General features: G+C 49.0%; 1 protein-coding gene across 2 annotated transcripts; it reads left to right on the top strand.

The window, feature by feature from the left end:
- The first annotated feature begins 3737 nt into the window (after nt 1-3737).
- LOC141182668 (uncharacterized) lies at nt 3738-11517 on the top strand. Of its 2 annotated transcripts, XM_073660824.1 has the most exons (8): nt 3738-3827; nt 4603-4682; nt 6878-7015; nt 7145-7288; nt 7372-7495; nt 7579-7676; nt 7875-7965; nt 9885-11517. In XM_073660824.1, exons 3-8 carry the CDS (start codon nt 6938-6940, stop codon nt 10820-10822), a joined length of 1473 nt encoding a protein of 490 aa, XP_073516925.1. In that variant the 5' UTR covers nt 3738-3827; nt 4603-4682; nt 6878-6937; the 3' UTR covers nt 10823-11517. The 2 variants fall into 2 exon arrangements, with proteins under 2 accessions (XP_073516925.1, XP_073516924.1); XM_073660823.1 differs by lacking the exon at nt 4603-4682 and having other exon boundaries at nt 3746-3827.
- The last annotated feature ends 712 nt before the right edge of the window (nt 11518-12229 follow it).

Raw genomic sequence — 12229 nt, 5'->3', positions numbered from 1 at the left:
CGTAGACACGCGGCTCCGCTCCGTACACACACGGCTCTGCTCCGTACACACGTGGCTCCGCTCCGTACACCTCGCATACACGCGGCTCTGCTCCGTACACCTCGTACACACGCGGCTACGCTCCGTACACACGTGGCTCCGCTCCGTACACCTCGTACACACGCGGCTCCGCTCCATACGCCTCGTACACGCGTGGCTCCGCTCCGTACGCCTCGCACACACGCGGCTCCGCTCCGTACGCCTCGCACACGCGCGACTCCGCTCCGTACACCTCGTACACAAGCGGCTCCGCTCTGTACACCTCGTACACACGCGGCTCCCCTCCGTACACCTCATACACACGCGGCTTCGCTCCGTACACGGCTCCGCTCCGTACACCTCGTACACACGTGGCTCCGCTCCGTACGCCTCGTACACACTCGGCTCCGCTCCGTACACCTCGTACACACGCGGCTCCGCACCGTACACCTCGTACACACGCGGCTCCGCTCCGTACACCTAATACACGCGCGGCTCCGCTCCGTACACCTCGTACACACGCGGTTCTGCTCCGTACACACGCGGCTCTCTCTGTACACCTCGTACACACGCGGCTCCGCTCCGTACACCTCGTACACACGTGGCTCCGCTCCGTACGCCTCGTACATACGCGGCTCCGCTCCGTACGCCTCGTACACACGCGGCTCCGCTCCGTACACCTCGCACACATGCGGCTCTGCTCCGTACACACGTGGCTCCGCTCCGCACACCTCGTACACACGCGGCTCCGCTCCGTACGCCTCGTACACGCGCGGTCCCTCTCCGTACACATCGTACACACGCGGCTCCGCTCCGTACACTTCGTACACAAGCGGCTCCGCTCCGTACACCTCGTACACACGCGGCTCCGCTCCGTACACCTCGTACACATGCGGCTCCCCTCCGTACACCTCGTACACACGCGGCTCCGCTCCGTACACCTCGTACACACGGCTCCGCTCCGTACACCTCGTACACATGCGGCTCCGCTCCGTACACCTCGTACACACGAGGCTCCGCTCCATAAACCTCGTACACGCGCGGCTCCGCTCCGTACACCTCGTACACGCACGGCTCCACTCCGTACACACGCGGCTTTGCTCCGTACACCTCGTACACACGCGGCTCCGCTCCATACACCTCGTACACACGCGGCTCCGCTCTGTACGCCTAATACACACACGGCTCCGCTCCGTACACCTCGTACACATGCGGCTCCGCTCTGTACACCTCGTACACACGCTGCTCCGTACACCTCGTACACACGCGGCTCTGCTTCGTACACCTCGCACACAAGCGGCTCTGCTCCGTACACACGCGGCTCCGCTCCGTACACCTCGTACACACGCGGCTCCGCTCCGTACGCCTCGTACACACGCGGCTACGCTCCGTACAACTCGTACACACGCAGATCCGCTCCGTACGCCTCGTATACACGCGGCTCTGGTCCGTACACCTCGTACACACGTGGCTCCGCTCCGTACACACGTGGCTCCGCTCCGTACACCTCGTACACACGCGGCTCCGCTCCTTACGCCTCGTACACGCGTGGCTCCGCTCCGTACGCCTCGCACACACGCGGCTCCGCTCCGTACACCTCGCGCACGCGCGGCTCCGCTCCGTACACCTCGCACACGCGCGGCTCCGCTCCGTACACCTCGTACACAAGCGGCTCCGCTCTGTACACCTCGTACACACGCGGCTTCGCTCTGTACACGGCTCCGCTCCGTACACCTCGTACACACGTGGCTCCGCTCCGTACGCCTCGTACACACGCGGCTCCGCTCCGTACACACGCGGCTCCGCACCGTACACCTCGTACACACGCGGCTCCGCTCCGTACACCTCATACACGCGCGGCTCCGCTCCGTACACCTCGTACACACGCGGTTCTGCTCCGTACACACGCGGCTCTCTCCGTACACCTCGTACACACGCGGCTCCGCTCCGTACACCTCGTACACACGTGGCTCCGCTCCGTACGCCTCGTACACACGCGGCTCCGCTCCGTACACCTCGTACACACGCGGCTCCGCTCCGTACACCTCGCACACATGCGGCTCTGCTCCGTACACACGTGGCTCCGCTCCGTACACCTCGTACGCACGCGGCTCCGCTTCGTACGCCTCGTACACGCGTGGCTCCTCTCCGTACACATCGTACACGCGCGGCTCCGCTCCGTACGCCTCGCACACACGCGGCTCCGCTCCGTAAACCTCGTACACACGAGGCTCCGCTGCGTACACCTCGTACACACGCGGCTCCGCTCCGTACACCACGTACAGACACGGCTCCACTCCGTACGCCTCGTACACGCGCGGCTCCGCTCCGTACGCCTCGCACACGCGTGGCTCCGCTCCGTACGCCTCGCACACGCGTGGCTCCGCTCCGTACGCCTCGCACACACGCGGCTCAGCTCCGTACGCCTCGCACACTCGTGGCTCCGCTCCGTACACCTCGTACACACGCGGTTCTGCTCCGTACACACGCGGCTCTCTCCGTACACCTCGTACACACGCGGCTCCGCTCCGTACACCTCGTACACACGTGGCTCCGCTCCGTACGCCTCTTACACACGCGGCTCCGCTCCGTACGCCTCGTACACACGCGGCTCCGCTCCGTACACCTCGCACACATGCGGCTCTGCTCCGTACACACGTGTCTCCGCTCCGTACACCTCGTACACACGCGGCTCCGCTCCGTACGCCTCGTACACGCGCGGCTCCTTTCCGTACACATCGTACACGCGCGGCTCCGCTCCGTACACCTCGTACACAAGCGGCTCCGCTCCGTACACCTCGTACACACGCGGCTCCGCTCCGTACACCTCGTACACATGAGGCTCCCCTCCGTACACCTCGTACACACGCGGCTCCGCTCCGTACACCTCGTACACACGGCTCCGCTCCGTACACCTCGTACACATGCGGCTCCGCTCCGTACACCTCGTACACACGAGGCTCCACTCCGTACACCTCGTACACGCGCGGCTCCGCTCCGTACACCTCGTACACGCGCGGCTCCGCTCCGTACACACGCGGCTTTGCTCCGTACACCTCGTACACACGCGGCTCCGCTCCGTACACCTCGTACACACGCGGCTCCGTTCTGTACGCCTCGTACACACACGGCTCCGCTCCGTACGCCTCGCACACACGCGGCTCCGCTCCGTAAACCTCGTACACACGAGGCTCCGCTCCGTACACCTCGTACACACGCGGCTCCGCTCCGTACACCACGTACAGACACGGCTCCACTCCGTACGCCTCGTACACGCGCGGCTCCGCTCCGTACGCCTCGTACACGTGCGGCTCCGCTCCGTACGCCTCGTACACGTGCGGCTCCGCTCCGTACACCTCGCACACGCGCGGCTCAGCTCCGTACGCCTTGCACACGCGTGGCTCCGCACGCCTCGAACACGCGCGGCTCAGCTCCGTACGCCTCGCACACTCGTGGCTCCGCTCCGTACGCCTTGCACACGGGTGGCTCCGCTCCGTACACCTCGTACACACGCGGCTCCGCTCCGTACACCTCGTACACACACGGCTCTGCTCCGTACACCTCGCACACACGCGGCTCTGCTACATCCACACTGTAAACCCCTCCTGACCCCACACATAAACTTCAGCTCATCCAGCACCATGACAACCAGCACAGCAGAGTCCTGCATCCACTGAGGCCCCTGATCATGTGACCCCTGACTCCTCCCCTCCTGTGACCTCATCACAGCTCCTGTGCGCACAGAGCAGCCATATATGTGGTGGCGGCTCTGCAGGTGGAGGTATGTGGTGGCGGCTCTGCAGGTGGAGGTATGTGGAGATCCCCCATTACTGGAGCATTAATACTAGATATATATTGCACAGGGGATATCGCAGCCGATTCCCTCTAGAATAATCCTGGAATCGCAGCATGAGATGATTATTTCTCTGCAGTTTCTATAGGACATAATACATTACACTCCCTTGTGTTGGGTCATTATCGGGCTCCTATCTTTATAGTGAGTCTATGCGGTGACATCCAGGAGGCTCCACACAATTCAGGAACTCCAATGGGGACATTACGGCTCGTTCACCATCCATGACTGAGTCATTGTACACGTATGTGGTCTCTGGACCGGCCGTCTCTTCTGTATTTGTAGGTTTATGGAGCTGACACTATAGTGTTTAGGGCGTAGGATTGTGCGTTCACAAAGCCACTGATAGTTGTTAAAATTGTTACAAATATCAGGGAATACTTGGTCAATAATCTCCAGTACTGAGGACGCCATTTTGTAAAAGTTTTCCGGGAAGGAGATTAAGCCGGTAGTGGAATCTGTAGGGAACCTGTCGTTTCTGAGGCATAGTACGTGGGGTGTAAATTTGTCCGCAGTAGTATTTCCCATCAAGTGAACCTGCATATTAGTAGTCAGAGTAGCTCCTGAATATGTCTCCATCCTGAAAAGGGTCACCTTGCCGTGGTTGGATGGCTGTTATGCTTTTAAGATCAAAAACTGTGCTCACTAAGAGCCCTATGTTATGTAAATGCACTTTTGCTTTTTTACTTATTTAGTTACAGCAGGGTTTATGATCACTTTGTTCCTTGTAGGTTTTGCATATGTCTCCATAGATGAGAAGATATTAAACAGGCATTCAGCTCGTCTGCTGGCGTTGCTCCCTTAAGAACAGGTAACGTTTGGCAGAAGTCACCTGTAAAAAGTACAATTCCCCCCATTAAGCGATTGGATTCCTGCAGATCTTTCAAGGTGCGATTGAGGGCCTCGACAGCTTTCTTGTGCGCCATGGTAGATTCATCACAGACAATTAATTTGCAAGTCTGTAATTCTTTAGCTTTCCCTGAGCCCTTAGTGTAATTACAGACAAGAGTTTCCAACAGCACTAGATTCAAGGGCAATCCTGGTGCTGAATGAGCCCTGCGCCCTCCATCTAGAAGAGTGGTCGCAATCCCAGACGAGGCATCGGCCAGAGCAATGTTATTGTTTGAGCGAATTTCTGCGAGCAGCAAACTAATTAAGAATATTTTACCGATACCTCCTGGTCCATCAAGGAAAAACAGTCTCCCATTTCCACTTGAAATCGGATCTGTAATTGCCAAATACGCCGATCTTTGGTCATCAACCAAATGAGGCTTATTCAATGTGACAAATTCTTTCAACCTTTCCAAATCATAGCTTTTGTTTTGCAGAATATCACAGCCCATAACATCAAAGGATGGTCGAACTGGTGCTCGTAAACCAAATTCTATTAGAGTTTTACTATTGATACACTTGCACCTTTCTTCTGGCGTCAAGAGGACTTTGGTGAATATGTCAGCAGTGAAATTTAAGCCTAAATCCGGATTAACTCTCCTGTGCACTCTCAGAATATCTTCGCTAAGATATTCTTTGTGTTTTTCCCAAAGAGCTCGGGGATTGAAAGGTGCACAGGTTGTAATTATTATAGCGAACAGGTTTCGAAGTTGAGGTGGAAAGTGAGTGAGGGACATTTTCTGCAATGTCATGTCCCAGTGTTGATAATCTTCGATCAGACCACGCTTTTGGCATGCCTCCCTGTAAGATTGACACAGCTCACCACCAACTGTTTTTAAATCTGTGAAAGACTCTGGCCCGCGGACAGTGTGACGCAGTAAACGTAGGTGGTAACACTCTGCGTTGTTTGGATGAAGTGTGTACACGCGTCTAAGAGCATCACTGGAACCTCCGTCCCATCCTTGGACCCTTGCACCTTGTTTCCTTTTGCAAAATACTTTTCTCAACTTATTCCATGTATAATATTTTTGGAACGTCTGAATATAATAAAGTCCTCGCAAATGGACCTGCTTGACACAGGAGGAAGAAAGCTGTTAATGTTGTATTAGGTAGTTGAGTCGCTCTTTCTTCTAAATTGTTGGTAGTGAAATAAACTCGTTGCCCATTTTCAAGATGGATGCTGAGATGAACTAAAGTCAGATGTCTTTCATGGATGGGAAAATTTAGAAATTGCCACATGGATTCGTTACTACTTATATAGTTCCCATTTTTGATTGTGTAACTGAAACACTGCCATATCACTGTCTTTGTTAGCTGATTTGCAAGTACATTTGACTCCACAGAATTACAATATTTCACGTTAATGTGCGCGTCAAACATTTTTCAAAATAAGGTACAACCCATCGATTATTTCCTTAGCTTTGTGCTGATTAACCCTTTTAAATCTGATTGTTGCAGTAGATCCTCGCTGTTCAGGTTTCCATCTTCTGTAAAGAGCAACTCTTTGATCGCTGTCGCTCTAATTCTTTAAGATCCTTTGGGCTAAAACTGTAGTTTTGCATTTAACACACAGACACCCATTTTCTCCTTTATTTCTATACAGTCTAAATTCAGAGGGCCAAATCTCATGAATGGGGTAAATTTCGTGTTTTAATGTTTTCAGTATTTTTAGTCTGGTGATAAAGACGGGCCGTGCAAAATTTCACTCAAACCTTGTGAAAAATGTGTTTTTTTTTCAAACTGGTTCCACAAACAGATTTACTGCTTTATATATATATGGATGTAAAGAGGAAAACTAAATACCGTAAAATAATAAATCTCCTCATATGTTTCCACTTATTATGTCCAGTACTTGTATTATTATTATATCAGTAAATGATTCCAGAATTAGTGTTATGGAAGATGAGTCTATGAGAAGAGTCTTCAGCTGTAGACTCCGAGGAAGAAACTGTTTGTTGTCTGTGGCCTAAAATATATAGGTTTTATTAGTAGATATAAGGAAGAAAACTAAATACTGTAAAATAATAAATCTCATATGTTTCCCTTATCACCTCCAGTAATTGTATTATTACACAGGATTTTTATGATGTTACATTGGCTCATCTTCTCATTCAGGTCTCTACAATATCAAATCTTCTAAGTTTACCCATTTTTACCCAAATTTACCCATCAAAGATGGATATGGACAGAGACAAGATGGCGGAGAGGATATTACACCTCACCCTAGAGATCCTCTTCCGGCTTACTGGAGAGGTGAGAGATTCTGATGACGTCACATTACATCATTCTTATCTATGGGAATAACAGATGGACAGAACTGGAGAGGTGAGGACTCTGGAAATGTCTGTAGTGAGATTTATTAATGTGTCTCTCCATAACCAGGATTACATAGTAGTGAAGACCTCTAGTGAGCGCTGTCAGGACCCAATCACGGGGCCTCTACCTCACCCCCTGATACATAAGGACATCAATGACCAGAAGATCCTAGAACTCACCTACAAGATGATTGAGCTGCTGACTGGAGAGGTGACACTGCTGGGAATGCTGGGACATTATACAGTAATGCTATGAAGGGATCGTGGGGATGACTGTATCATTGTATGTGTCAGGTTCCTATAAGGTGTCAGGATGTCGCTGTCTATTTCTCCATGGAGGAGTGGGAGTATTTAGAAGGACACAAAGATGTGTACAAGGATGTCATGATGGAGGTTCCCCAGCCTCTCACATCACCAGGTAATAGACAGGACTAAGTACCCATATCCTATAATTATCTGTATGTCAAGAATGAATTCAGTCCCTGTATGTGTTTCCTCCAGATCTATCCAGTAAGAGGACAACACCAGAGAGATGTCCCCATCCTCTTCTTCCACAGGACTGTAAACAAGAAGATCCCAATGTTCCTCAGGATCATCAGGTAGATGGAGAGAAGCTGTCATGAGATCTCCCCTATGATGTGTAGATGGCTGTGAAGGTCTTGTGATCAGTCTTGTTTTATCCACCAGTATTATATGTTTTATACTTGTGTAATGATAACGGTGGAGATGGCAGGATTAGAGCCGATCATAGATGGGACTTCTCCATCTGTCTGTGACTTATACAATATTTGTTTCAGAGTGAAGATCTGACCCATATTAATACTATAGACACATATGTGAGGGGGGATGAGTGGTGTAAAGAGGAGATTCCTACAGATTACCATCCAGGTGAGTAGTAACCACTAAATGCAGAGAAGTCACAGATTCTTCTCAGTCGTCGGCTGTAGCTGCTTTATATGTGGTGTAGTCCGGCCGTATCACAATCGTGTGATCACCATTTTGCCACCAGAGCATAACTTTCTTCACTAGTTACTCATTTTTTGCTGATGAAGACAGTCGAGTTTGGTCATTTCAGTAGATAAGTTATTGTCTATACTCACAGTTTTGACTACAGTAGTTAGTGCCCAAAATACTCTGATTTAACCCCTTCCTGCAGACAGTTTTGTGTTCCTAATCAGGCCCCATTTTTCAAATCTGACGTGTGTCACTTTATGTGGTGATAACTTTGAAATTCTTCACAAAGGATAATAAGAAACAAATGGACCTTACAAATTATTTTACAACTTCTCTTGAATCCAACAATACCCTATATACAGTTGTACACTACTGTCTGGGCACATGGCAGGTTAAGAAGGGAAGGAGCGACATTTAGATATTTGAATGCAAATCTTGCCAGAATAGTTTGCAGACACAATGCATTGGGGCGCTGTTCGTGGTCGCCTAGCAGGTCAAAAGATGGCCAACACGAACAGGCTTTGCGCTATCTACTCCATTTTCCAGATTCCATGGATTGCTTGGCTCATCATTCTTTAACCCCTCTACATGGATCTGGACTTAGACAGAGATCCCCTAAGCTTGGGCCACAGTGTTACCTAATGTTCTGTGGTGTGAGATGGCAAGAAGAATAGTCAGATAGCCAGGTCAGAACATGGAGGTCAGAGAAAATACAAAATCAGGATAAGCGAGAGTAGTCAGTAAATGGGCCAGGGTCACAACAGGAAACAAATACACAAGCCGGGAGCTGAGCACAGAGGACTGAACCAGAGGAGAACAAGGCTGTATCTGGCCGCTTCCGGCAATATGCTTCAAGCTTTAGTTGGGTGCGGTGCTTTCCAGTTGGCTGAAGCAGAGAGCAGAATTCTCCAGTTGAACAGCACACACACCCATACTGCCAGATTAGATGGTACTACTGGTCCCAGGCACCCTAATCTTAGTGGCTGGAAAGAGCCTGTGCCACCCAGAGCTTCTGGTTATGATGACTTCTATATCACCAGTGCCGCCTGCAGGATGAATAAGGTGGCTCCTGGTGACAGAAGCAGACGTCGAAGGAGCAGGTTCCAGAGGAGATGGGACACCCCATTTGAAGAAGCCCTAATATGACTAAATGTCAGAAAATCAGAGCAGTAGAAATCCCCATAAAGTGACTCCATTTTGAAAATTATAACCCTCAGTGAATGAATCTATAGGAGCTGTGACTATTTTGACTCCCTAGTCACTTTGCGAAAATTAGCACGCAGTGGATGTTGCAAAGAGAAAATTACAAACATGCCATTTTATTTCCCAACACATAGTGCCCAGATTGTGCTCCAGGAGACACACACCGTAAATTAAGTGGGTTCTTCTCATTATAGTAATGTCAAATACATGGATTCTAAATGTGATTTGGGCACAAGGCTCAGAAGCGAGGGGGAGACTTGACTTTGGGAGAGTGAATTTTGCTGGATTGGTTTATAGAAACAAAGTTGCTTTTGAAGAGCCTTTCAGCCACTAATAATGTGGGAACCCCTGTTTTTCCACTGACAGATGATAGACCTCAGTGGGGACTTGTTGGTATTATTTTCACCTATATAACATTATTTGGCTTTTTATTCCATATTTGGGAGGCTGAATGAACAAACAGTTGAACACCACACTCTACTGGTTCATCCTTTGAGGTTTTCTTTTAGACTGTGAACTGTCATTGTCGTGGTGAATAATTCAATTTTTTTTGATCACTTACCATTTTTACAGTTTAAGGAGAAATGTTGAAAAATATATAATTAGAGTATTTTTTATTCAAAAATAATAATTGGTTTTCTTCTTGGCAGATGACTGTACCAAGAGATCAGAAGGAAAGCTGACATCTTCAATTTTTAAATCTGATGATCTTGAGATCCCACAGGATACAATTGAAGTGAATGCCATTACTCCAGATATACCATCATCCCTTCACAGCAAAGATCTGTCATCTGATCCTTTGAAACAGGTCCTGTCTTCTGATTCATTACCGACTACTAAGGAAAATCAAAGTTGCCAAATAAGCATTAAAAACCAAACTATACCTAATTCAAAGAAGCAATTTTCACATTCAGAATATGGACATAGTTTTCCCCTTGAAAAGTCTTTTCTTAAACATCAGAACTTTCACACAGCAGAGAATAGATTTTTTTGTTTCAAGTGTGGGAAATGTTTTAACCAGAAATCTCATCTTGATAACCACCTGAAAACCCACACAGGAGAGAAGCCATTTTCTTGTTTAGAATGTGGAAAATGTTTTACATTGAAATTAACTTTTATCAGACATCAGAGAACTCACACAGGGGAGAAGCCTTTTTCATGTTCAGAATGTGGGAAATGTTTTAACCAGAAATCAGATTTGGTTAATCACCAGAGAACTCACACAGGGGAGAAGCCTTTTTTCTGTTCAGAATGTGGGAAATGTTTTAAACAGAAATCACATCTTGATAACCACCAGAAAACCCACACAGGAGAGAAGCCATTTTCTTGTTTAGAATGTGGAAAATGTTTTACAAAGAAATCAAGTTTTATCAGACATCGGAGAACTCACACAGGGGAGAAGCCTTTTTCATGTTCAGAATGTGGGAAATGTTTTAACCAGAAATCAGATCTGGTTAAGCACCAGAGAACTCACACAGGGGAGAAACCTTTTTCCTGTTCAGAATGTGGGAAATGTTTTAACCAGAAAGCGCATCTTGATAGCCACCAAAGAACTTACACAAGGGAAAAGACATTTTCATGTTCTTAATGTGGGAAATATTTTACATGGAAATCAACTCTTAATAGACTTCAGAGAAGTCACACAGGGGAGAAGCCTTTTTCATTTTTAACCAAAAATTGTCTCTTCTTAAAGGGGTTGCCCACTACTAGGACAACTATTTCTCATTCCTCATGTTTGGCCTTATTAAAATAAAAACACTCATACGCCCCTCCCATTGTGGCGCCGTTCCATTGGTGTCACAACTTGTGTTTCCGGGGCTCACATAATGTTGTTACATCATACAATCCTTCTTCCAATCAACCCGGCATTCGGACCGATTGAACATCAACAGGAAGGACATGGCCTGGACATAGCACCAAGAGAACGCACACACTGAGAGCACTCTCTTCAGACCATGTTCCTGGGGAATTATAAACAGCCTCAAATATGATGTCCGATATGGGAAAGAAAGACTAGATCGGAGGTAAATCTGAGGTCCTCCACCTCCTTCAGCATGTCTGGTATGCAGCGTTTCTTATGGAAGGTCTTATCTTCCTGCTCCGGAGCTATTACTGCCTCATCTCAGCTTGGAAAAAGAAGCAGTCTTAACCCTCATGATGCCAGATAGCTTAAGCCTGTAAGTCCTGCACCAACTTCTCTCTTAATGTAGGCCTCACAAGAAAACAGCTACACAAATCTCCCTGTACTCTCACCGAAGCCGACATACTGAGCAGTGCTTGCATCACAGGGACATTTACCCCCCCAGCCACAGGGGATTCTGATATGGGGAGCACCATAATTGATTTGTATTTCATATTTTGTCTATCCCTACTAAACAAGGCTATATACATGCAAAGGCTGGAGACCACATACAAAACTGAAATATGTCCCTTCACTTCTAGCCTGTCACAGCTTACTGACAAGGTACAGAGATTAGAGGCGGATGTCGTACAAGTTGTGGCCATCAAAATGCTTATAAACAAACACTGGATCTTCACAGCCAGCAAATAAACAGTCTGTTTAATTTGGTTGATGACTGTGAAGACACGAGGTCTTCCGTGGGTGTAACGCTACTCAGACAACACAGGGTGTGGGTAAAACAGTGTAGCAATACTTTATTGAACCACAAAGTGGACAATAAACAGATAGAACAGTCCCAGCAAATACCCTAGATGGTACAACATTACACAGTCTCACCCCTCCGCTGGCCCGCCTGGGATAGAACAGCTGCAACTTTGGGATTTCCAGGGTCATCTACCTCAATCAGTGGTCCCCCGCTTTTGGCGGGCCCCCACAGAGAGGAAGTAGCGGCAAGCTTAGGAAGTTGACAGTCCATCTAGGTACAAGGCCAGGAGACCCGAGGATCCCAACCTGGCCTATCCAAGAGCTTCCATGGGGCCAGATAATTGCCTGGTCCCAATCTGGCTTCTCCAAATGTCTCTCTGGTTCAGCAAT

This window comes from Phyllobates terribilis, unplaced genomic scaffold (assembly GCF_046119375.1).
Source record: "Phyllobates terribilis strain yellow unplaced genomic scaffold, ASM4611937v1 Scaffold_35__1_contigs__length_13245226, whole genome shotgun sequence".
Classification (NCBI taxonomy): Eukaryota; Metazoa; Chordata; class Amphibia; order Anura; family Dendrobatidae; genus Phyllobates; species Phyllobates terribilis.
Note: the sequence above shows the minus strand (reverse complement) of the source record. Positions and strands in the feature narration are given on the sequence as shown.